General features: G+C 43.4%; 1 protein-coding gene across 1 annotated transcript in view; it reads left to right on the top strand.

Annotated features, from left to right (window-relative positions):
* The first annotated feature begins 18,541 nt into the window (after nucleotides 1-18,541).
* The window catches only part of REC114 (REC114 meiotic recombination protein), a 70,599-nt gene continuing 63,783 nt past the window's right edge, over nucleotides 18,542-25,357 (top strand). The window contains exons 1-2 of the mRNA XM_019503842.1: nucleotides 18,542-18,667; nucleotides 20,360-20,449. Coding sequence (XP_019359387.1) covers nucleotides 18,542-18,667; nucleotides 20,360-20,449 — 216 coding nt within the window. The remainder of the gene's footprint in view (nucleotides 18,668-20,359; nucleotides 20,450-25,357) is intronic.

Genomic DNA, 25,357 nt, shown 5'->3' with positions numbered 1-25,357 from the left:
GGATTTCAGCAGTAAAATACAAGCACTACTGTGTGCAGCATTCCATCCTAAATAGGAGATAACACTGAGCAGCAGCTATTTCTGCTCTCTTTATGCTGCCAAAGCATCCTCAAAAGTCCCTAACCTAAACTATACAGGGACTGTGTTAAAAGAAAATTCAGGTGACGAAGGAGGAAGATCATGGGGGAATTAAAAGGAAATAAGGGGTTGCAAGAAAATCAAAAGAGAAATAAGAAAGGGACAGGCAGAACAAAAATGATATTGGTGGCCTAACTGCTGCCCTAGACATCATCATGTGTACATTTTCCCTGATGTCAATTAGCGTCACATACTCCAGATGAATTTGGCCTGAGATGTTAGTGCCAACACTAACTCTTCCCCATTCAAAGTGAAAACATTAATCAGAATGAATACAAAAAAAGGAGTGGCTTTTTGCAAAATAAAATGTTATCTGTGTCAAAAACTTCTTCTATGTGCCCCATATTTTTCAATGATAATAACAATGTACTTTTCATCCTTAGGCCATCAGTTATTTTCCCATAACCCTTTCACAGGTTTTGGGTTTTTTTTTACAAATTTGGATGATTGCTCCCATCACTGCTCTAAGGGGTAAGTGCTATCATCATCTCCATTTCACAGACAGGGGAACAGGCATGGAGAGGTTGGAGATTTATTTAAGATCCCAAAGCAAATTGGTGGCAGTAATGAGAAAAGAACTCAGAAGTCCTAACACTGTGCTCTCATTTAACCACTCCTAGTCAGCCACCTTCCAGCTGTTTTTTTTTCACTAAAAGCAACATTAACTTTTTTCTTATGTTTGAACAATTCTGTTTGTTGTTGAGTCCTACCCGGTTCCTACCTCTCATCTTCAAGGTGAAAGAACTCCTCTTAGATGCAGCCACAGGCCAAAGCACAATAGTATTTAAGCAGCAAATCACAACTGCTGATCTTGAGTTCTAAAAGTTGGAGGCAAGATAAGACAGTACAGCACTAGCAAAAGCCCTCAGGCAAGAGGAAAAGCCAAAACATTTACAGTGAAAAGAGTGGACTCAGCGCACAGTGTCTGTGAAACACCTACACAAGTCTGCATCTGAGAGAGAAGTCACTATTTAAAACCTCTCCAGCACCTGTTTGGATCATTTCCCTTAACCTCCAATGTGGGTGTTTTGTAGCCAGTTTGGGAGGGCTTTGGAAATCTGCAGTTTCCTACAGTCAGCTCAGTTTTCAACTAGCTACCACAACATCTGTAATAAATGATAATATGTATTTTTTGTTCCACACACAGTAGCTTTGCTGCCACTGCACAAGGTCTCTGTAAAACCTAACAATTTCAATGGACACACACTAGCCACTTGAACTGGTCCAGCAATATCTCAAACATAGCTTTGTGTGTGATTACCAGTAATTAATATACATGGGACCAAATAAAGTTGGTTTTACTCCTCAGAAAGGAGTTTTGCTTGTTCATGTGGTTTGCCTTACTACACCTTCAGAAATCTGAGGTTTCTGTGTTATATGGGAAGCTGCATGCCTCTAGAATAGGGAGAATTCATAAGTCTGACAGCTGAGACCTACCCCACAACCTCAGTGAAATTTTATCCGTAGAAGTGAAAGAGAATCTGATTCAAAGCCTTGAATGGAGCATCTGAATTAACAGAAAAATCTCAATATTCATTTAATAGTTTATAACCCAGATTACTGCACTGCACAATACCCAAACCAATATCAAATCAAAGGTGCTTTCGTGTTGGGACAGGGACAGGCCCTCAGGCAATAAGACCAAACAAAAACTTAAGGTTGGACATTGCACACTCGCATTGGATATCCTTTCTGTCCTCCATGCACTGATAGAGTCTCTCTAACATGTATGTTATGTGATCTGGGGAAAGGACAAATACCTAATCCACCACTCCCAAGTTCCCAGTCCTCCACAACAGACTAAGTTCTTATTAAAGTCACTTGCATCCTGTGGCAGGAGATTAAGGCCCCTGGGGTCTGAGTGAGGTTCATGTGGATAATGACAGGCTTGTCCCTGCTGTTATAACATTACTCACATTAATATAAGATACTCAGAGGTTCTGCTAATAAATAGTCATGCGAAATCATTAAGTTACTGCTGCTCAGTATCCAAAATGGAGACCCTATCATCCTGGTACAAGCTTCTCGATGCCACATCTCTTTGAGGAAACACGGTGAAGCCTCTCTCTTCACAAAATGGAACAAGCACATATTGGAAGAATGTAAATTGTGTTTCCATTTCATTGTGCTGCTGTACCTCTTCCATCTCCCCTCAGTTTCCAGTTTTCTATATTAGTCTAGAGCTTCCTCCTTTAATCTTTCCATGCTATGAGCATGTCCATCATCAGTATCATCACCAGAGCTGTTGTTAAAATCATGACCTATTTGTGTGATTCCCTGTATAAACTGAGATCTGGATATTTTCAGCTATAAGACCATTTAGCTGCCTTAGGTATTTATGTGGCCCTCATTACCATAGCTCTTCGGTGCCTCACATTATTTAATGCATTTTTCTCGCAACACCCATGTGAAATAGGGAAGTGCTATTATCTCATTGCACTGAGTGGGAACTGAGGCACATAGAAACTAAGGCTCATAGCTTAGAGGTATTTAATAGGGCTGTGTGAAACAGCACCATTTTGTTTTGACTTCTGTTTCACTGTTTCAATGGGACAGCATTTCATTTCGAGTTCCGTTTAATTTAGAAACCACTGTTCTGTTTCGTTTCGTCGAAACTGCTTCGCTGTTTTGATGTTTTGCCCATAGGCTATAATGGGAAAGCACGTAACTGCCTATAACTTTGTCATTTCTCGCCTGATTCAGCTGAAACTTGCAGGGGTGGTGGCCCCTGCTGAGGCCATGAAGCCTGCTGAGTTTAAAGGAGTTAGGTGCAGGGTTTTCTGGGAAACAGCACCTTAAAGTTTTGAAAGCAAAACTTGTATCGTGTGTGTTAAGGTGCAGCAGAGTGAAAACTGCAAACATGGTAGCCCTTGCTGAGGCCATGAAGCCTGCCAGCTTTCAAGGAGATAGGTACAGGGGTTTCTGGAAAATTGCACCTAGGCTGCTGACAAGCAAAACTCGTGACATGGGAGACAGAAAGCCAGGCAGGTCAAATAATGCTGTCTTTTATGCTGTTTTTCCATCCCTTCCCCAGAGCACTGGGATTGGAAGGGACCTCAGGGAAGGATCACAGTCACTGGCCAGCTACACAGTCAATATGAGAGCAGTCCTTCCACCTTCTTCCCCTCCCTCTCCTTACTTTCTGTTTCCCTGCAAGCAAGCCCAGCTTCAGCTTCAAAACTCGAAACATTTTGAAACTTTTGAACCACTTCAACTGCCCTTGTTTCATTTTGAGGCTGTTTCAAAGCCCTACATTTCATTTCGATTTTGCTGTTTCAAGCTCAAAACAAGTTGAAACAGGGTCAAAACAAAACAGCCAGCAAAATTTCGCACGGCCCTAGTATTTAACCACATATATGCGTTGATTTCAATGGGAAATATGGTATCTATATAGAAATTAAGCACTTAAATATTTTTGTAGATGGCTGGTAATTAATTGAGCACAATTGTAGGAAGTTACCAATTAACATTCAGTTATAGATGAGGTCATTACAATCATGAGGTCCTGAGTTAAAGATGAGATCATTATATTCAATTCAATCAGCAAAGTGCATGCAGTTCCTAATGAAATAAGTGAAACTCTAATAATGTTGAACTAAGAAAGAAAATCTGTATCCAGTACGTTTTTGTTTAATTTTTCAATTTTATTTTTTATTATCAGAGCATGGATGGAGAGAATATTTTTTTACTATATGTGAATCAGAAACAAATTAAACAAATTTAATAGTGCTACTTGATTCCACAAAGGAATCCTTCCGTGCTCTGAATATTTGCAGATTAACCATTGGTTCTCTATCCTTGTCCAACAGCGCTCCCAACTATGCAGTTGGTCCAGTAAAACATACCACAAAAACCCATTGTCTCTTAGACATATTCTGGACTATCATGGCTACAACAACACTCCAACACTATGAATGAATAGGCCTCATTAAAAGTATTTACAAGTACTTCATTTCAGAAATGTGAGTAATTAAATATATCATGGAAACTGGATCAAGAAGAACCCCAGCATGCATTCTTCCTGTAAAATGGGACTTTTTCATTGTAGGTGAATGCTGTTCATTAAGAAATGTACTTTGAAAATCATATTTCAGTATCTCATTTGCTACTGTAATTAATTGGGGTGTGCTGTTTATGTATGCCTTCTTGATGCTCTCTGTCAGAAGAAATAATAAGTACTTAGCTGTGTGTAATAGGCTCTTACACTGATAATAATCAGCAGAGATTTCCCTTTAGTTTAAATAGTAAGGTTTTGGCATAGGGGTACCTGAGTCTTGAGCCCTGCTATCATCAAGAAATTCTGAATAGTGTAGTGTGCAGCACAGCGGTACACACGAAGTCATTGGAGGCCACACGTTTACTACAAGGGCAATAGTTGTTCATGTTTAAGTATTCTTTTCTTCTTCTGTTTTTGCAATGTAATATGGATTGATGACCTTACAATCTGGCAGCATAAAAATGACAGAATACAAATCTAGCATTACTGAAAAAAATATTTCTCTCCCTATGCCAGAGTTCAACTAATATTTTCTTCTTCCTACTTACATATAGCTGTCATTGATATTCATTGCCATCCTGTGCCCCTTGTAGTCAAAGATGACGGCACTGGAGTAGCAGGGTTGCTAATCAGCTGCAGGAGGTGCAGGACGTGTATAAATGACTAAGCAGGCCAATGCAAGGCAAGCAGTCTCTTCCACAATTCTCACTTTCCTTTGCACTGTATAAACTGATTTGCTACTATTGTCTTTCCTTTGGCTTTATAAGCTTTTTGAGCTTGTGGGATGGTGTCACTGGTATTTGAAATGGACCACACCTGACTTCACCTGTACCTGTCAGTATCAACAGGTAAGTTGTTTTGCACCAAGTGCCTCTTAAAATCTTTGAAAAACTTTCCAAGGCAGCCATTCTTGCTTCATCCATCTGATGACTGACATCACTATTGCAGTCAAAATCAACCATGAGGATCTGAAAAAAGAAATCTGCCCTTTGACTTTGCTGCAGGAGCAACTAAATGGAGCAGGTGGCATCCAAGGGTAAAATTATTTTTAATTGATTATAAGCAATAAGCAGTTGAAATAATTAAATTAATGGGGAAGGAACAGTGTTTGGCTAGAAGCCAGTAACCTCCTGTCCCTTCAAATCAATGGAAGGCCTTAAACAAAGTGGAACCATTGTGATTCTACAGCAACAACGAGCAAGCTGTAGAGAGGCTCTGTACAAGAACACTAAATCTCTGCACCTTTCTCTATGACACTAGTGGGAGGGACTGAGGGGATGCATCTGCATAAGATGCTAACTTTGCAGTGGTCTAATAACACTGTACAGTAGCATGTTGGACAAAACCCATGCTAATCCAGTAGCATTAGGCTACTGTGCAGTTAGCATCTGTAAAAACTTGTGCAGTGGCACTACTGCACAGTAGTGCCAGTTACTGCGCATTGATTTAGTACTTGGTTATGTACTTAATGTGCAGTAACTACGGTGCATTAATGAACGTGTAGATGCATCCAAGAAGTAATAGGCCAGAGAAGCAGCTAGGGGCTGCCATGGTGTGGATTCATAGACCTAAAACCCTTAAAGAAGGAACTCAGAAAGGCTCCAGATACTAGTACTGCATATGAGCTGTAGTATTGGAAACTGAGTAGCTGTGCAGATGCTCAGAGACAAGCCTCCAAGCTGGGAACAGGATTCTTCCCCCAGCTAACTTCTGCTACATGGCCTGGGAACATCCATTTCAGCTTCATAAAATCATAGAATTATAGAAAATTAGGGTTGGAAGGGACCTCAGGGGGTCATCTAGTCTAACCCTTTGCTCAAAGCAGGACCAGCCACAACTAGATCATCTCAGCTAAGGCTTTGTCTAGCCAAGTCTTAAAAACCTCCAAGGATGGAGAGTCAACAACCTTTCTAGATAACCTGTTTCAGTGTTTTACTACCCTCCTAGTGAGAAAATTCTTCCTAATAGCTAACCTAAACTTCCCTTGCTGCAACTTGAGACTGTTGCTTCTTGTTCTGTCATCTGCCACCCCTGAGAACAGTCCAGCTCCATCTTCTTTGGAACCCCCCTTCAGGTAGTTGAAGGCTGCTATTATACCCCTCTCAGTCTTCTCTTCACCAGACTAAATAAGCCCAGGTCCCTCAGCCTCTCATAAGTCATGTGCCCCAGCCCCTTCACCATTTTTGTTGCCCTCTGCTGGACTCTCTCCAGTTTGTCTACATCCTTTCTATAGTGGGGGGCCTAAAACTGAACACAGTACTCCAGATGTGGCTTCACCCTGCTAAATAGAGGAGAATAATCATTTCCCTTGACCTGCTGGTGATACTCCTACCAATGCTGATACTCCTACCAATGCAGCCCAGAATGCCGTTAGCTTTCTTGGCAAAAAGGGCACACTGCTGGCTCATATTCAGCATATTGTCCCAGGTCCTTTTCTGCAGAGCTGCTGCCCAGCCAGTCAGCCCCCAGCCTGTACTGGTGCTTGGGATTGTTCCATCCTAAGTGCAGGACTTTGCACTTGTCCTTGTTGAACCTCATGAGATTTCTTTTGCCCCGATTTTTCTAGGTCACTCTGAATCCTACTACTCTCCACAGCTTGGTGTCATTTGGAAACTTGCTGAGGGTGCGCTCAATCCCATCTTCTAGATCATTGATGAAGACATTGAACAAAACCAGCCCCAATACCAACCCCTGGGGTACTCCACTTGATCCTGGCTGCTAACTAGACATTGAGCCATTGATTGCTACCTTCTGAGCCCAATGATCCAGCCAGTTTTCTATACCTTATAGTCCATTCATCCACCTCGTACTTCCTTAGCTTGCCTGCAAGAATGTTGTGGGAGACTGTATCAAAAGCCTTGCTAAAATCAAGGTACACCACACTGACTGGTCTCTTTGCATCTACCAAGCCAGTCATCTCATAGAAGGTGATCAGGTTGGTCAGGCATGACTTGCCTCTTGTGAATCCATGCTGACTGTTCCTAATCAGCCATCTTCTTCTCCTCCAAGTGCTTAGAAATGTATTCCTTGATCTGCTCCATGATTTTTCCAGGGACTGAGGTGAGACTGCTGTTCTGTAGTTCCCTGGAGACTCCTTCTTCCCTTCTTAAATATGGGTACTATGTTTGCCAGATTTTCTAAATAGTCCCTAACTTGTTCTTTCAGCACTGAGGGCTGCTCATCTCCTCCTCAAACTGTGCTGCCAGGTGCAGTAGTCTGGAAGCTGACCTTGCCTGTGAAGACTGAGGTGAAAAAGGCACTTAATATTTCAGCTTTTTCTGCATCCTCTGTCACTAGGTTGCCTCCCCCATTCAGCAAGGGACCCACACTTTCCCTGATCTTCCTTTTGTTACTAAAATACTTGTAGAAACCCTTCTTGTTACCTTTCACATCCCTTGCTAGCTGCAACCCCAAATGCCTTCATGCCCAAGCAATTTTGCCCTTTGGCCTATTTGACTTCATCCCTTCATGCCCAAGCAATACTCTGATACTCCTCCCTAGTCATTTGTCCAAGCTTTCACTTCTTATAAGCTTCCTTTTTGTGATTTAATTTACTGAAGAGTTTCCTGCTAATCCACTCTGGTCTTCTGCCATATTTACTAGTCTTCCTGCATATTGGGATCACTTGTTCCTGCACTCTCAGTAAGGCTTCTTTGAGTAAGTAAGTCTCTAATGGACTCCTCTCCCCATCAGACTGCCTTCCCAGGGGATCCTCCCCAGGAGTTCCCTGATCAAATCAAAATCTGCTTTTCTGAAGTCCAGGTCCTTATTCCGCTGCTCTCTACCCTTCCTTTCCTTGGGATCCTGAACTCAGTCATCTCGTGGTCATTGCTTCCCAAGTTGCCATCCATTACTACATTCCTCACCAATTCTTCCCTGTTTGTGAGCAGCAGCTCAAGAAGAGCATGGCCCCTCGTTGGCCGCTTCAGCACTTGCACCAGAAAGTTGTCCCCAACACTCCCTAAAACCTTCTTGGATTGCCTGTGCACTGCTGTATTGACCTCCCAGCAGATGTCAGGGTGATTGAAGTCCTGCATGAGAACCAAGGCCTGTGATTGGGAAACTTCTGCCAGCTGTTTAAAGAAAGCCTCATCCACCACTCCCATTTAGTCTGTTGGTCTATAGCACACACCCACCACAACATCACCACTGCTGCTTTCTCCTCTGACCCTCGCCCAGAGACTTTCAACAGGTATATCTCCTGTTTCATACTGGAGCTCTGAGTAGTCATATGGCTCTTTTAAATGAAATGCAATCTTGAAGAGGGATGGGTTGGACAGAATTTGGTTTCAGGTTTTTTAAATATATCTTTAAGGCATACTCTCTCCCCTCTCAGTGTAGAAGTCCATGAAGTTGATCTTATGCACAAAAACTTTGCTTTATTACCAAGGCTGTCTCCTCTGACCAGTTTTGGTAGAAACTTGCAGTGATAATTTCAAAGTGGACTTGGTTATAGCTTTCATCTGGAAGGCACACAGACTGAAATGTGAACCTGAGAAAGAAGATAGGTTTCCTTTACTGTAGCTGTCCAGAAGAGATGAACTTCAGTGTTGCTTTGTGAACTCATCAGTCCTGTCCTTGACTGTGGGGGACAACCCATTACTGAGCATGGCTTTGCCTAACGGGCATGAGTAGAATTAATCGTGTAAGAAGGTCAGTCTTTATTCAAAAACTTCAAACAAGTATCTTGCCAATAAACATTCCAAGCAATTCCTGCCTCTTCTCAACTGCAAGTCATTACAAAGGGTAATGCAGAAAGGCAAAGCACATGGTAGCTGGGTTATGTGGGGGAGGCTTGGCAATGGATGAAAAATATTTCTCCACCCCCAACCCTCTTCAAATAAGGGGTATACAACAAATCACACTTCTCTGATCTGCAATTCCCCCCTCCACCGAAGTGTAAATCTGAATTAATTAGTAAACGCCCTCATGTTTTCAAGGTCACAGAAAATGAGAGGCACTCCACAAAAGGAATGCACTGACAGAGAAGTTTTTTTTTAATGTAAATGAAAACTTGTGAGCCAAAAGCTCCTTCATCTGTACCATGCAAGTGCTGAAGTTAGAAATCTGAAAAGAAAGAAAACTATGAAAATAAATCATGCTTTCAGCAGATATAACTTTCCCTGTGGATGGCACAGTGCTTTGGAGAATATAGGCTGAGAACAGAGGCTAAGGCCAAAGACTTTTAAGATAAGGGTCTCCAGGAGAAAGCGCTCATTCTACTATGCTTGTCTAGACTCACAGTGGACAAAATTTTACTCAAGAATAAGGACAAATTCTATTATTGTCTTAACCAGGAGCAGGATCAAGTACTTCAGGTATGTCTACACTAATATTTAGGGTTGATCTTGAAGTCACCCTGGACCAGCCAAACCATGTGAGTTTCTTTCTCCTATTACATTGTGCCTTGTAGTTCACACCAAAGCTGTTCTTATTTCTTAAGCACAGCAGTAAGATATACCCCAGGTACCCTCATACCATGAAAAGCAGACCCTTCTACAAATCAATCTGCACCTGTTTGCATCTCTTTCTAGGCTTGTCCCTACTTACTGGTGGTGAAGAAGGCAACTGAGATGTGGAAGGAATAGAAACCAGAAACAGAGAATTGCAGGACTGTTGCTAATGGACTTCCTGTGCTTGAACCCTGCAAAGCTGTGTAAAGTCCAAATGAACTGCTGAAAGGGGAGGGCTAAGAGGCCAAGTTGGGGCAAGATGGCACTCACACCCCAAATCAGAAGAGTTTTCAGGGTTGGGGATGGACTGCATTGGGGGAAGGGGAAGAAAGAAAGAGTCGAGCATAGGCATATATAGTAAAGATGGGTGGTGAGTATGTGCTTAAGGTCAACATTCAGGTTGGACCTAAGTAGTCTGTAGATATAGCCTTTTTGACCCTGGGAACAAAGCAAACAATATTGTTACTGATAAGTTTGGTTCTTTTTTATACAGGTTGTTTCCAAAAGCGTAAAGAAACGAAGACTTGAATTTTCCTCTCTTCTGGTGCTTGGGGCAGAAAAGGAAAGAAAGGCAAATATGGTTTTAAAATACCATTACAGTCCTTGTATTCTGAGGCAGCCAGGAGCCTGCTGAAACTTAGTATAAATCAGAATGGTCTCGGTGCTACTCTTCTTGATACCCAGCTTTCTGGAGTTCTTTATTGGCATTGGGAGTCAAACAGTAGCCATAGCACAGCACTTTGAAGCCATGCCTCCACCTTGCACGCTACTTCATTGTTCCTGCCGCTGTCCCACTGCCAACACTGAGGCCTAAGAGCAGAGTTGACATTGGACACTTACATCTGCTCTACACCAGTGAGAAAACCCTCCTTTTCCAGTAGTATTTTCTGGGGTCCATTTGTTTCTTTGAAGGCCTTTGACTCATAACATCAGAACAATTCTAGGAGATCCCATGGTTGTCCTGGAAGACACCTATTGTGAACAATCTCATTTAAGAAAGTGGCATAAAATGTGAGAGAAGTTCTGCTTCATTATGAAAATGGTGTCTGGGTATTCTAGCAATAGACGTGTTAGAAATGTCTAGATTAGATAAAGTGCATATGTTCTTGCAGAACAAAAACATATGGAGAGACTATTGGCAGGCCTGAGTCATAAACTTTAAATCTAATTGGAATTTCCCCTGGAAACGATGTATGTTTAGAACCAAGCTGCTGGTTTGCTGGTTTGCCTCATTTGGAAGAAAAGGACAACTGGGAAGTTCAGATCCAGGACATCATGACACTGCAGTGGCAGTGTGCTTTGTCCAGAATGTCCTGGAGCTTGTCCTATTCACCTTCTCCCACTGACATCCTGTAAACACAGAAATATGGCAGGGCATCCCTCTCTAGCCACTAATTTCCAGCATGCTTGAGAGCAGCTGCTGGAGATGACCTTAGAGCAACCTCTGATATATTTCTGAGTTTGGAGCATGCATGAGGGGAATTAGCATATGTACAGAACCATCCCAGTATAGATAAGTCATCTTTGTACCACTAGCTGTAAAAGTAATCTAATATAAACTATCAGCCTTTAGCTTCATGCTTGTTAACACTATTTGAACTATAAGATCCCTGAGATGCACTGTGAATGCTGCTTCATTTCTTAAGTATTCTAAAATGCACTGCAACAATTGATTTTCTCTCAAGGGAAAGTGTGGAATCCCTGGCTAAAAATCATGAGTAAAATTAAGGGACCAAAACCCAAAGACTGTGATCATTATCACAGAAATAACCTCTATTGGCAGGTGTATGGTCTAAGGAACTGCGCAACTCTTAAAAATATGATCCTATAACTGGGATCCACAAGGATTTTCAAATCTCTCCTTTCCTAGCTCCTGATTTTCTAGTCTGCATGTATGAGAGAGCTGTGATCCAGCTTCATACAGCTAAATTGCTCTTCCCATGGGTGACATTTATCTCTGTTTTGTGATGGACATGGGATTGCTATGTCATAATATAAAACTACTAAGATTGAATATCTTTATGATTGATGAAGTGAAGTTATTGTATATTGGACTATAAAGAAATAACAATTTGCTTTAAGAAAACTGGTCACAAGTCATTGCTTTTGGAGAGGACAAAACTGCAGGTGCTAAACATGGAACAGGGTTGCTGAGGTAATATAGCACCTGCAGCCCAAGGCCTAGTCTGGAAGTGGGAGAACTGTGTGATCCTACCCAAAGATAGGGATGATGGCTTAAAATGAGAGGGACAGGAGGGAAAAGGGGGTACATCCAAAGAACTGGAAAGGAGCAAAAAGGCCCTTGGGCTAGGGACGTAAGTTACACATAAACAGGTATAAGTAATCAGAAACCAGTTCAAATCTGTACCACAACAGAGTTCAGTGCACATAAACCACTTTCAAAATGGCTGAAACCAGTTTAAGATAAACCCGGGGACATGTAAGATCAGATTTAACTGATTTAGGTTCAATCTGTTTATTGATTTTCTGTCCCAGGCAGTACCATACCTAGACTCCTGGTGGCCCGAGGTGAACTTTTAGTATCTGGCTCCCCTTCGTCACAGATAATAATAATAATAATCAGACACTGGAAAAAAAATTACCATTTTTGAGCCCCTTTCTGTCTGGGCCCTGAGCGGCCGCCCAGTTTGCACATGCCTGTGTCTGGCCCTGGTCCTAGGTCCCCTCCAGATTCAAGTTAACTCCCAAGATGTTTTGCACTTCCCCTGCAACGCCCCCTCTCCCCCTTGCATAGGCTAACCTAGACCCAAGCTGTCTGCTTCCGCTGAGGAGGGAGGTGTCTTCTCGAACTGGTTTTTGGCTTGGGCAGGCCTGTGGCTGCATTTCCAAAATCAGAAGTGAATGTTTGTTCACTTGGTTATAGGTTCAATCTATGCAGCTTAGGCTAACCTGCAAAGGCTGAATCAATTCAGCCTTGGGCTTTTTCACTGTCTGTACTTAGCTTTAATGACAAGATGAGTGAGAAATCTTTTGTAATCCATCTCTGTTTAGTTAAATCAAAAGACAGAGGTTTACTTTTATCCCTGGACCTTAAACCCCCTATTGGTTTTTGAAACGCACCAGGTTATAGCTGTGGCTGTTTTGTTTTTTAAATGCACAGGGGAAGATGTACTGCCCATCTGCCTTTTCCTGTTGCAAATTAATTAGTATATTGTAGGCTGATTAAAAGATAACACCCAAGTCAATTTGCAGCTGCCAAATGAATGCTCCAGAAAAAGATCAGCCAGAGCCATTTGTGAGACTGGAAGTGGTTGGGAAAGAGCAACACACACATTTCTGACTGAGAAGAGAGTGAATCTGGGGCCTATAGACTCCAGACATTTGAGAACTATTGACCTAAGATATTGGATAGTACTGTACAACTTTAGAAAAATCACAGCACAGTAAAACATGAACTTAGCTTCATGCTCCTCCTTCCCTTCTGCTGCCCCCAAATGCTTATGCTCTAGTAGGTATAATTAACTGGCAACTGTTTATATATGAATGCCCTTTACTGGATAATAAACAAGCAATTACTCTTGTGTGTCAGATACTGTATATCCTACAGGGATTCTCCTGTTGCTTCAGTGGTAGGACCCTGTGCCTTTGTAGCTGACTTCTTTCACTGCTTCCTCTGTGAAGTTCCAAGCAGCCAGGGCGTACATCATGGAGACAATGACAAAGACCTAGGCAGCCTCCAATATGATACCTCGTTTCTGATCAAATGCTTCTTTTTTGTGTCAATTTCACTGGCCAGATGCTTTTTTCCTGTGCTCTTTATTTGATGTTTAAAACAGGCAGTCTCAGCAGCTTTTTGCAAGAATAAGAGTTTAACCAGCTTCACACACCTTTATCATCTGCCCATAGAAATACCAGTGCAATTTCCCCAGAAATTCAGAATCAGCAAGATTAGGTATCTGCCTTTTGCTCTGGGTTCAAAGCCTATGTATAGGTAAACAAAACTGAATGTGATGCCTGCTTGTAACACAGTCATATCACAACACCACTGACACACCAGTGACACACTAGCAGTCTCTCTTCAGGAGAAACTGAAGACAGGAATAGCTGGGGATAATGAAGTCTTCACTGAAGTATATTAGGAGAGTTAGGTGTGGCACTGGTGCCTCAAGAGATACTGTGAAATCAAGGAAGTTGATTGGCAGAGGTGAGTAGAGACTAGAGCAGCTGGGTTCACTGCATGCCAGGACTGAAGCGCAAAATTGTAAGGGAATGAAACTTGCTAAACTTCTGGCTACATCATGTCTAGCTGAAGCTGCTGCCCTTTGTTCCTCCCTTTCATGGGCACTGAATTCGAAACAGAATAGATTTAAAGATAGTTTGATACAGGCATCTGGTTTCGCAACTGCTCTTGCTTCACTTCCATTTCCATGTAAGTCATATTTCAGGGGTTTTTTTTAGAGGTTTGTTAAAGATTAAGACACAAGCATAGCTTCTGATGTTTCTTTTTTCCCTTGGGAGCCTTCAGCATGCCTGTCAGAATTCACTCTTGCAAAAGAACCAGACATTCAAAAGTGTTGCAAACAAACCACTTTCTGCAACACCCTGAGTTGTATTAGAGGAAAAGACAGTAAGTATATGCTGTTGCACTCTTTCTTTCTCTGATATTCACATTACATTTTGCTGTGGTTTCCAAGAAATTATCTAGTTTACAGATTGCCTCTAGTCACTAGACAGGAGGAGCATTTGTAGGACTCCTGAGAAAAGAAGTGCATCTAGTTAGAGAAAAGCAAGTGGTGGTTAGGAGGCCTGCACTGTATTCCACATTCTGTCATCAACTTTTGGTGTGACCTTGGTTCCTTGTATCTGAGTTTCCCCATCTGAGAAATGAGCATAGAAAAACCTGCCTCTGTAAAATGCCTTAAGACCATTGCTCTGATTAGTTGGTTGAAGAGGCGGTTTAGCAGTAGATAGGGCTGCTCTGGCATCCCTAAATCCCTTAATTTCAGCATAGATTCCTATACACTCGCCAGGAGAAAGGTTACAGCTGCTGGCCCTATTAATGACCTTCAGCTGCTGTACTGAGGTGTTTTTATTGTAAATGAGGTAGAAGTTGCTGCTTGGTACAACCTATAAATGGAATACATAAAAGCGCAAAGTCTTATTATGAGTCCCTGCATCATCATTCTTTTTCCAGAGGAAAATGTAGGTTGCTCCAAGGATTACATAATGCTAATAACAGAGAAAGGGATTGAGGGAGTACATTTTTTTTCCAAATTATTACTGAGGTAGACACTCCCGTGTTAGCTGAGTATAGGTACTACACACATAGAATGGAATTGGATGTTAGCTGCAGCACAATTCCTACTTAAGACAACCCAAAATGCTCTACAATCACTTGTCGGAAGAGGCTGCTAGAGAATGGCTGTGCAAGTACAGAGGCTCTTGTGCAATCACTGATAACTAATCCACTGATAACTAATACACAGACCTGGAGCTTAAAATGAAGGCTGGGTACTATGTTCATAATAAAACCCAATGTTATTTCACCTGGTTTCAGAATTCCTTGAAAAGAGGGTAGCTGACATTTTTGCTGACTTCAACACACTATTCATTAAACCGAAGCTAAATATAAGGCCTCTGATGAAAATTATGCAAAAAATTGATAATTTCTCATTGATTCATAGATGTTAGGGGCTGGAAGGGACCTTACAAGATCATCGGGTCCAGACCCTCTGCACTTGAGCAGGAAAGACTGCTGGGGTCTGATAACCACAGCAAGGTGGGCATCAAGATGCTTTCTGAAGATCTCCAGGGTAGGTGACTGTACCACCTCTCAGGGGAGCCTGTTCCAGACCCACAGCACTTGAATTGTAAAGTTTTTCTTAATGTCCAATTTGAAGTGATTGTCAATCAGTTTGTGCCCATTGTTCCTTGTCTTCCCTTGGGGTGCCTTGGTGAACAGATGTTCCCCCAGGCCCTGGTGTATGCCCCTGATATACTTATAGGCTGCCACCAAATCCCCTCTGAGTCTTCTCTTCTCCAGGATGAACAGCCCTGTGTCTTTCAGCCTCTCCTCATATGACCTGCACTCCAGACTTTTAATCATGTGCCTGGCCCTCCTTTGGACTCTTGAGCTTCTCCACATTTCTTGTTAGCTTTTAAGTTTTGCTAGAACATGAAATTAAACACATGAAATTCTGAGGGTGAAAACCCCATGAATATTATAAGTGACAATGGTTTCACACAAGAGCCTAAAATGTGAAGCTTCCACATTCACACATATTATAAAAGAGTATGGGCAATTATGATTTATAGCCATACCCTCAGCAAAAACTCCAGGAGTTACAGTTCTGAAAGCAGACGGAACATGCCTTCCAGAGATCCATGGGGTGCAATAGGAATGCATCCTTGGAGGCAAACCCTGCTGTACCCAGCAACCCTTTAGCAGGGCTACAGCCAACAGTAGTACTTGCATAACCCTTATACAGGGCCGCTTTCTTCATTGCTCCAAACTTTGTGTAGTCAATTAGACCTGGCAAAGTGAATATAAAATGGATGTGAAATTCTACCATTTTAATTTGGGGAATGCAAGGACTCTCATTACTGGCTCTGCTTATGTCCCTAGCACAGGAGAGAGAGGATCCTCAACTCTGTTCCACCCTTTGTCCATCAAAACAGGCAGCAAACACAAGCTGAACCTAAAATAATAACAACCACATGGTACTTGAAAGCATCCTTTTAGGTCTTCCTGGCCAAATAGTTTAAGGGGTTGAACTTACTAATGAAATAATTTGGCTAGGACCTGTTTACTTGGTTCTGTTTATTATACTGGCATAGGGACACTTCCCTATATCTGACCTATATACTCATTTATCAAGATCAAGGTTCTCCTGTTGGCTAGCATCAGTTAAGGCACACAAAGGACTGCTGTGGCCAGCATCACACCTGGCCAGCTTTGAGTCCCCGTGTCAGGTGACTAGTTTCCCATTTATAACTTGGTTGACTGGGGAGTTTGGAGCAGGTCTCCTTCGTACACATCTGAACATTTTTTCCCAAGAGCTCAAGCCTTAGATTCAACTACAGTGGGTGCATCTCCAGGGAAACCAGCAAAGTTGGGCTCTCACATACTAAAGTTAATTTGATCCCTGGGTTATAAATTTGCATGCTATTCCTGTTGGTTCATTGGCAAAAGTTGTACCAGTTGGGACATGCACACCACTTTTAGGCTTCACACGGTAGCAGCCACACAAATCATTAGGAGAAAAAGCAGCATCCTTGAAACCTTTCCTTGAAGTGACAGCAATGAGTCTTGTTCACTTTTCCAAACAATTCCTAAACATTTGGGGCCAAAATTAGTTGCTCAATGGCATGCTAGAGTGATATAGTTGTAATGGTCCAGGAAGTATGTGAGACACAATAATTTCTTAGGGTGTTATCTTTTATTGGATCAATTGTATTGGACTATATAGTTAGTCTAATAAAATATATCACCTTAAGAAATCCTTGCTTCTGCTTAATGGAGACTGTATTCTCAAAAAGGTGAAACATTCAGGAATGGATTGAAGTGGTTCCTTAAATGGAAGTTGCTTAATCAGGATTGTGTCTTGTACAGTTGAATTTATAATAAATTAGGATGAAGAGCATTGAATAATAATGAATTTACTTGTAGCTCATTAGATTTCTGAAGTCACAAAAGCCCTGTTGAGTCATAATCACATCTTTGTTGCTCCTTTTCTGCAGCCTCCAGTTAAAAAGAACCAAGTAGAGAAAGGTGGTGAGGAAGCGTCAAGACATAAACTTACAGGCTAAAAATTTGATTTATGTTAAGAGTGCAATAAATTGATGGGGAACAGTCTCTCAGTTCGAAATGTTTTAAGACAGAAACATTGATGGCTTGTCTTGGATCTAGGATGTTTCCCAATGTATTTTTTGCCGCTGCTTGGGCCTGAAGAGCTAGTTCTTAACTTGTGAGCCTATATTCAAAGAAAGCAGGGTTCCTGGATATCCTAGCAAAGGCTTTCTTTGTGAAACAGAGGAGTAGCATGGACTTATTACGTGACAGATTAAGTTGAATAGTTTTATAACTCACCCTGCCAAAGGTCTGGCTCTTATGAACAAATCTAATTTGATTCCTGTTAGTCCTAGACACACATTCAGCAATATCATATATTGCAAACTCTTATCTGCAAAATCTAAATTAATTCTGACTCTCTGCCTCCTCCTATACCAAAGTGCTCTGAAGCAGAAGTGAGAATCTGACAGTGTCTGAAAAGGGGGGAAATGCTTTCTGGTGACTGCCTGCTGAGGGCTGCAGCGGGAAGCAGAGCGAAGAGTTCGTCTGAACAAAAGGGTGGTGTGGCGCTGAGGAAGATGGGCAGGGTTTTGAACAACGCTGCTCAATCTTTCTAGGCTTGAACGTAATAGGCACTGCCCTTGGAAAATGCTAGCTTTTAGTTTTCCCTTGTTTCTTAACTAGAGATAAATAAGAGCAATTCTTGCATTGCAGACAGCTCAGAAAGACAGCAGCAGGTAGATGGGTTTTCATACTATGGCTTCCTCTTTGAACTCCCTGCATGGATCCTACCACAGTGCCCGTGCCTCACAGCGCTATTATTGCAGGGAACCGTGCCACACCTGTGAAGGGTTCTCCTGGCACCCCGGGGTCAATACATTAAGATTATCTGCAGTTATTAGCACTCCTGCGTGCTGGAGATTTCTGCTCTGCACACTTCCAGCACAGCCCAATCTCACAGCTCCACGCGCGGCCCCACAGCCGCCGCCAGAGGGCGCAGAGCCCGGCCGCATCCTGCCACTGCGCCTGCGCACCAGGAGCGCCACAGCGCGGCGGGGAAGTCGGCGCTCTGTTGCTTCCTTTCTCCCTCCCTCCTCTCGATTGGCCATCGGGCTGCGCCTCGGCTCTTCCCATTGGCCTCCCCGTTTCCCTCGTGCGGGCTGATTGGCCGCCGCGCACCCTGCAGTCCCTGAGGCTGAGATGGCGGCCACCACCTCCCTCAGCAGCGCGGGCGCGTGGCCGCTTCGTCGCTATGGCCGCTTCGTGAACCCGGGCCCGCCCCACGGCCACGGTGCCACCGCCACCGCGGCCCCGGGCGCCTGGACGGTGAGCGCTAAGGGGGCCCTCGCCCGGAGCAGCGCAGCGCAGCCCAGGGGGTGGGTGGGCGGCCTGTCCTACTGGGGCTGGTCAGCGCCGCGCCGGAGCGGGGGCGGGAAGCGGTATAACGTACGCGTGTGTGTGTGTGTAAAAAATGCACACACACATACACACAAACCCCATATGCACCCCCCATATATACATATACACACGCATGCGCACCCCCTACATGCACACATGCACGGGGGGTTATGCACACAAACACACCTATGTCCAACCATTCATCACAGTAACTTGGCAATAAAGATGCACCTCTCATTGCACTCAAAAGCTTGCCTAAATGTGTCACAACCGTACACTGGGCCCAGTAAAAAATAATCACTCGCCTCTTCCACGTTTCTTGCAGCATCAGGGCTACAACGTTCTGATGTCTGCACATACGCAGCCAGCAAGAGCACAGGTTTGTCGGTGCTTTATGGTCAGGGTTTTGTCATCCTGCAGTTGAGTGCCTGATTATTAACCTGACAAAGGGTTTTTAAACCCGAAAGCTTGCTAAGAAAAATGTTTCTAGTTATTTAAATGGTCTAATAAAAGATATCAGATTCACCGAAAGAACCTTGTCTGATTATTAACCTCACACACCTTTGAAGCATGACGTTGGCTGCTATTTTAATAAAGAAGCCTTTAAATTAATATACACATTCTAATTTATAATAATGAATATACATATATTCTACTATATAATATAAACTAATATATACTTTATCTTCCATATCAAATATAAGGATCCACTTTGTAAAAGATTCCTGGGTTGAGGCAGGGATTTATTTGGGTGATATCTTTGATTGGATCAATTACGTAGTTGGGGTAAGGTTGGTCCAGTAAAGGATACCATCTGAAGAAGTCCTCCTTGCCTCTCACATTATTTCGGGAACATCACAGCTATAACATCACTCTTGCACTTAATATACAGATCCATCTTTGATTGCACTGAAATGATATGGACCAGGCAAGGATTTTTGTGGGTGATATCTTATTGGACCGACTGTATGGTTGGGATAGACTTAGGCAAGCTTTTGAATGCAATGCTAGGTGCATCTTTTTTATCGGGTTACATATTAATGAAATTGGGATGAACTGACACAGATGTTTAAATTGTGTACTGTTAGCTAGTTGATGGTCTTGGTCTTTTTTTCAAAAGTGGTCTGGTATCAGGACTACTGATTCAATTTGAAAACTTTCAAACTTGGTTAGTTGAATTTAGGTATTGAGATATATACTTGGGAGCATGCTTGGGTAAGAGGCCTTATTTTCAGTAGGCACGTCTACATATGCATTAATCTGCCATAATTACAGCACATTAAGTTTAGTACCTGTAACAGGTACTAACTTAATACACTGTAATTGGTACTACTGCTGGTGCACATCTTTTAGTTGACCGTAATGCTCAGTAGATTAATTCTTTGAATTAGTGCATTAGCACAGCTCTCACTATGACGTGCTAATGCACAGTAGAATTAGTCTACTATTATGCTTCTAACATCTTGTGTAGATGCGCCCAGCGGAGTGAAAGTTTTCAACATGATTGGAAAAAAAGCTTAATTTAGGGGTCCCTACATTTCAAAACTTTCTTTATCTCTACCCTTTATATTGCTAGTGACACATGCTGGGTTTCACTTGTGTGGTTTTCTTGTTTTGAAGGTTTTGGAGTCAAATGAAGAATCAGGGCATCTTATTCTCACCATTATTGTATCTGGCCATTTCTTCATTTCCCAAGGACGGACAGTTATGGTAACTTCTTTAGTTTTGTGTAATTTAAACATATTTTCGTAAGCTCAAGTTAGCATCATTCCTGATTCTGTTTCCCTTTCTCAGTTGAATGTTGTCTTTTATTGAAGGAGGGTTGTACTGATTTTATCCAGCTTAGCCCATGAAAACTTGCATAGTGGGAGATGTTTTCTGTGCAACTTATCTGACTGATATTTAGAGTGTATTTTCTTTTGCTGCTTGTATTTGCTTCAATTGACAAAATAAATTGTAAGAGAATGACAGAATCTGTGTGGGTGGTGTTACAAATGATGCTATTTTAAAACAATACACCAGATATTTGCAAGTGTTCAATTTCCCTGCCTGGGTAGATCAGGTAAATATGTAATTAAGTGGAAATGAATAGATGCTTAATATTCTGGAATTACACCTAGTTGTCTTTAATCGCGATAAAATTATGCTTATATGATGTGGGCAGGGGGAAATGTTCTTCCCGAACTGGCTAATATGGATCTAAACCAAACTTAAGATCTTACACAGACACAGTCTAGCTATCTTAAAACTGTCTTAGGTCATCGTTTTGTAGCCTGGAATATAAACATGCCCAATTGATGTCACCAAAACCTCTTTAACATCATGCACAAGATACTAGCAAAAGGAGTCCTAGCTAGGACAAACTGATTGTTTTATAACAAACTAACAGATCTGATGAGATAGTGAAAAACATAGAACTCAGTTTGGGGACTACTGTCTTTGGAAGCTACCCTGCTTTGCTATACCAGGTGTGATCTCCCTTAGCCTGGCTTTCATACGTCAGATGTCATTACCAATAGCTACTTCAACCCTCATTTTCAGTTCCTTTTTAAGTATTTTTCTTATAAGAGCCGCTAAAGTCATAAATAGCCTTATTTCTTTGTCTTGGAGCCATAGCAAAGGTACTAACAGTTCAAGAAAAAGCAGCTTCTCCTGTTATTTTCTCATTCTAGAGAAATGACCTAGGACCTTTGGATATTGCAACAAACAGGCTTTGTATAAACACTCCCATCATCAATAAACCACCTAAAATGAAACCCCACAACAACACCCTGTACACATATGGGATCCTTGCATCACCTGTTTGAGTTCACATAGGATGATGTGTGCCAAACTTTGCTTTGACTGTAATCTATATATTTTCTGCTCAGACATCACATGAATTTCCTGCGGGGAGAATGGGGGAAAGAACCCTAAACAATAAACAGGGACCCTCTGGGGCGAGGAGCACACAAAAGAGAAAAGATATAAAAATAACTCAAAGAGATTACTCACCAGCAGCAACAGGACCTGCGACGCAGCTGGAGGGAGAGAGGAAATCCGCGTGGGTCATAAGCCGCGCCTTTATCCAGCTGAGACCGGCTGGTGACGTCACTGGCAATCAGTGGCCGGCGGGGATAAAAGGAACCGCCAGGGAAGACGGTGGGGAGGGTAGAGCAGAGACGGGGAAGTCTCTGACACTGGGCGCTGCCTGGAATACCTGGAGAGCAAGAGAGCCGGCAGGGGCTTTCTACTGCAACGAGGAACAAAGTACAGAAGAGATTGACGAGGCAGAAGAGGCTCCCTGTGTCAGCAGAAGCAGGGTCATTGGAGGGATGGCAGAGCCGGAGGAGGCTCTCCTCGCTAACAGAGGTGGGAGCACTGGAGGAGCGCAGGAGGCAAAGGAAGCTTCCCCTCTGGGTGGAGATGGAACGGGGCAGCAAGGTAAGCTGAGGTACACTCCGGCTGGAGGCTGGGTGCCAGCCCACAATTCAAGGGGTGGCCGGATACGTAGGGAGACATCCCAGGATAGCAGAAGCGGGGCGCTCCCTACAGGGGAGAAGGATGACAGTGGCCCATGTCGTAGAGGGCAGAGGGAGACCCGTAATGACCCGGGGCTCAGGGCTGCGATCTACACTGACCACAACGGGCCAGACCTCAGCAGCATCAGAGGGCATGAAGGGTTGCCCGTCACCCTGACATAGGGGTAGGGGAAAAGGACCGATCAGGTCCTCCCACGCTTGATTTTCATTAGTCTTTCCTTTCTTTACTTTTCCCCCTTTTGGAGGGGCTGGGAGATAGGGCGAGGCGATGTAGCCAGGATGGCACTGTATCACATTTTTCATTGATCCTCCATCTTTTATTAGAGTGTAGAGTGAATTTTGGAGTCCCGGGTAGGGACTGTTCGAGCCGGGAGGGTGCGATTTTCCATAGCCGTACTTTGGTTGAGTTAGTTGCCTCAGAAGGCAGGTCCTACAGCGTGGTAGAGACAGGTGAGCCAAAGGGTCCCAAAGAAGACAAACATCATCGGGGGTATGGCTGTGAAGATCTGATGTCCAGCTGGAGGTTGGCGTGAGGTTGGCATGTAGGGGAGGTGGAACCCCATGGACTACCGCCGGGCGGTGTCCGCGCTGCAGCTGAACCCTGGGTGGCTGGCCCTCCCACTGGTGTAACATTCAAAATTGTGGCAGGAGATATTGGGGGAAGCCACTCGGGATGGACAGCAGCCCACGGGCCTACAGGAGATCATAGGACACACTCTACCAGCCGCATGGACCAAGGACACACGAGACCGGATGTTTGAGGCCTGATGGGTACAATGAACAAAGGGTCACAGTACTGCACCGAGCCTTTCAAGAACTTATTTGGTGGTTGGAGCCGGGGAACATATGGAAAGGAATTCTGTTCTTTGTCCTATTCCCACCTGTAACTCGGATATTCAGGATTAGGTTGGAAAATTTACTTGGACCACCTGTCAGTGCAAGAAACCTCTCAAGTGGCTTGAGACCATATAACCAGGTACGGTTCTTTGAGTAGATGTGATATCTTTTATTACACAAACTGAGTAGCTGGAAAAAAAGTTCTAATAAAAGATATCACATCTGCTCAAAGACCCTTGCCTGCCTATGTCCTTAGATCAACACGGCCATAACCAAAAACCCTTGAGACCCTTTAAGGAATGTTTTGAAGCAGCGGTCAGCAATCTTCTTAGGTTGTGGGCTAGTGTGACCCAATTTGGGTCATAGGCAGGTGGGTGGGCACAAGGCCCCAGCCACTGCCAACACCCTTCCTTGCAGCAGCACACCATCCCCATGGTGAATGCTGCTGAAGCCCCACATCTACAAGCTGAATCCGGCCCATGAACTATAGGTTGCTTACTCCTGTTCTAGAGCATTTCTGTTTGTTCTGTGGTGCATAGTGGTGGAAAACCTGACAGACCAGGTATGTGACACACTGTACAAACAAGCACTCTGTCATCCCCTCTCTGTTGGGAAGTCATCAGATTTAAGAAGTGGTGTTGTTACTGTGGAATAATCCCATTAGTTGTGTAGTCAGCAGTAATTTGGCAGTCTTGTTACTTCACAAATTGAAATCAACTAGAAGTCCTGTTATGGACACTATTAGTGGTTGTCCCTAGTAAGAGACATGATGCAGAAGACAATACTAAATGCCATAACTTCTGTCCCAAAAGAGGCATGACTCCCAGGTTTTTTTGCTGAACCTGATTCTGTGGTGGTCTCAAAGGACTCCTATATCACTTTGCATCAATTCTCTTTTTCCCCCCCAAGATACGACCCAAGATCAAGTGGGTCAATAGTGTAGTCATCCTTTAAAAGCTAATATAGCTTTGGCTAGTGGACCTTTGGCAGCTGTCCATACAAGCTTTCATTAGCTTTCCAAGGCGTAGTGTCTCAGAATTAAGGGGAGATTTTGTACTGAGCTGCATAATCATTGCACCTACTGGCATGGAGATTATCTGTCTGGGCAATACTAAGACTGTCAGATTAAAAAAAAAATCGTATACAAAGCCATAAATCTTGTACCACAAAGTGATTGTTCCTCAAAGAGGAGAGGATTCTTCATTTGAGTAATTCAAAACTGGTTTGGCACCAGTGGAGCATCAGGATCAAAGATCTTCTATTACATGCTGCTCCTGATGCAGGTGGCCTTGTACTTCTGTTGGGAGATCCCTGGGTACGGACATGGGCCTTTGCGTCCCGTTGACATTCACTGGCCTTCTTCTTCTCCAAGTCTGGCTCCAGTCAGCACAATTGGGTTGGTCTTCCTTGCTTTTATCTTGCCTGCTATGATTTTGATGGCTTAATTAACAGGGGGAGGCGTGATGACTCCCTAACCCACCGTTGACTGGCACTTGCCCCAGGGCCAGACAAGGTACGCAACAAACTTCTTTGCAAAGGAAAATAAAATTAAAGAAAAACTTGCTGTCCGTACAGTGATTCCTCTCCTGCTGCAAGGAACTCAGAGGCAGCCTCTCTCTTCTCCCTGCCTTCAGTCGACAAGCGCTTGATTGCTGGAGCCACGAGTAAGCGGGTTTTTTTAGTTCTTTCACTTGCAGTAATTGACGCCGCCCCAGCTTAATTGACTGCCTTGGTGGCCAATTAACGTGGCAATGTCTCTCTCCTTTTTTTTTTTTTTTTTTTAAAAGGTGTGAGCTCCTCTGAGCTCGCCAGACCCAGCGGGTCTCTTGCCCTGTTCCTGGGGACTTCAGTTACAGGCAGCAGTCAGGTATCCACCCTATCTGCCTGCGCTGTCCTCTCCTCCTTTCATTCTATCATCCCATCTCTCGGGGCCAGAAATAGCCCCCGGCCGCTTAATTAGGCCAATCCGTCTCAGCCACCGAGGTGATAAAGTGGTGCTGGGGTAGGTTGGGAGATCCCGTTGCAGTGTGGTCATGCCACTACAGCTGGGCAAATTCCCCTGGCTAGGGGCTCGCTCCTGATTCATAGATTCATAGATTAAGGGTCGGAAGGGACCTAGTAGATCTTCTAGCCCGACCCCCCGCCAGGGCGGGAGAACAACAAAAAACCCCAAAAAGAGAAATGGGACTCAAACGAGTCCAGCCAGGTAGGCATCCAGCCTCTTCTTAAAGACCCCCAGGGTAGGGGCCAGCACCACTTC

The sequence above is a fragment of the Gavialis gangeticus genome, unplaced genomic scaffold (genome assembly GCF_001723915.1).
Source record: "Gavialis gangeticus isolate Ggan-Ray unplaced genomic scaffold, GavGan_comp1, whole genome shotgun sequence".
NCBI classification, from domain to species: Eukaryota; Metazoa; Chordata; order Crocodylia; family Gavialidae; genus Gavialis; species Gavialis gangeticus.
The sequence above is the reverse complement of the archived record's forward strand: the minus strand, read 5'-3'. Positions and strand labels throughout refer to the sequence as shown.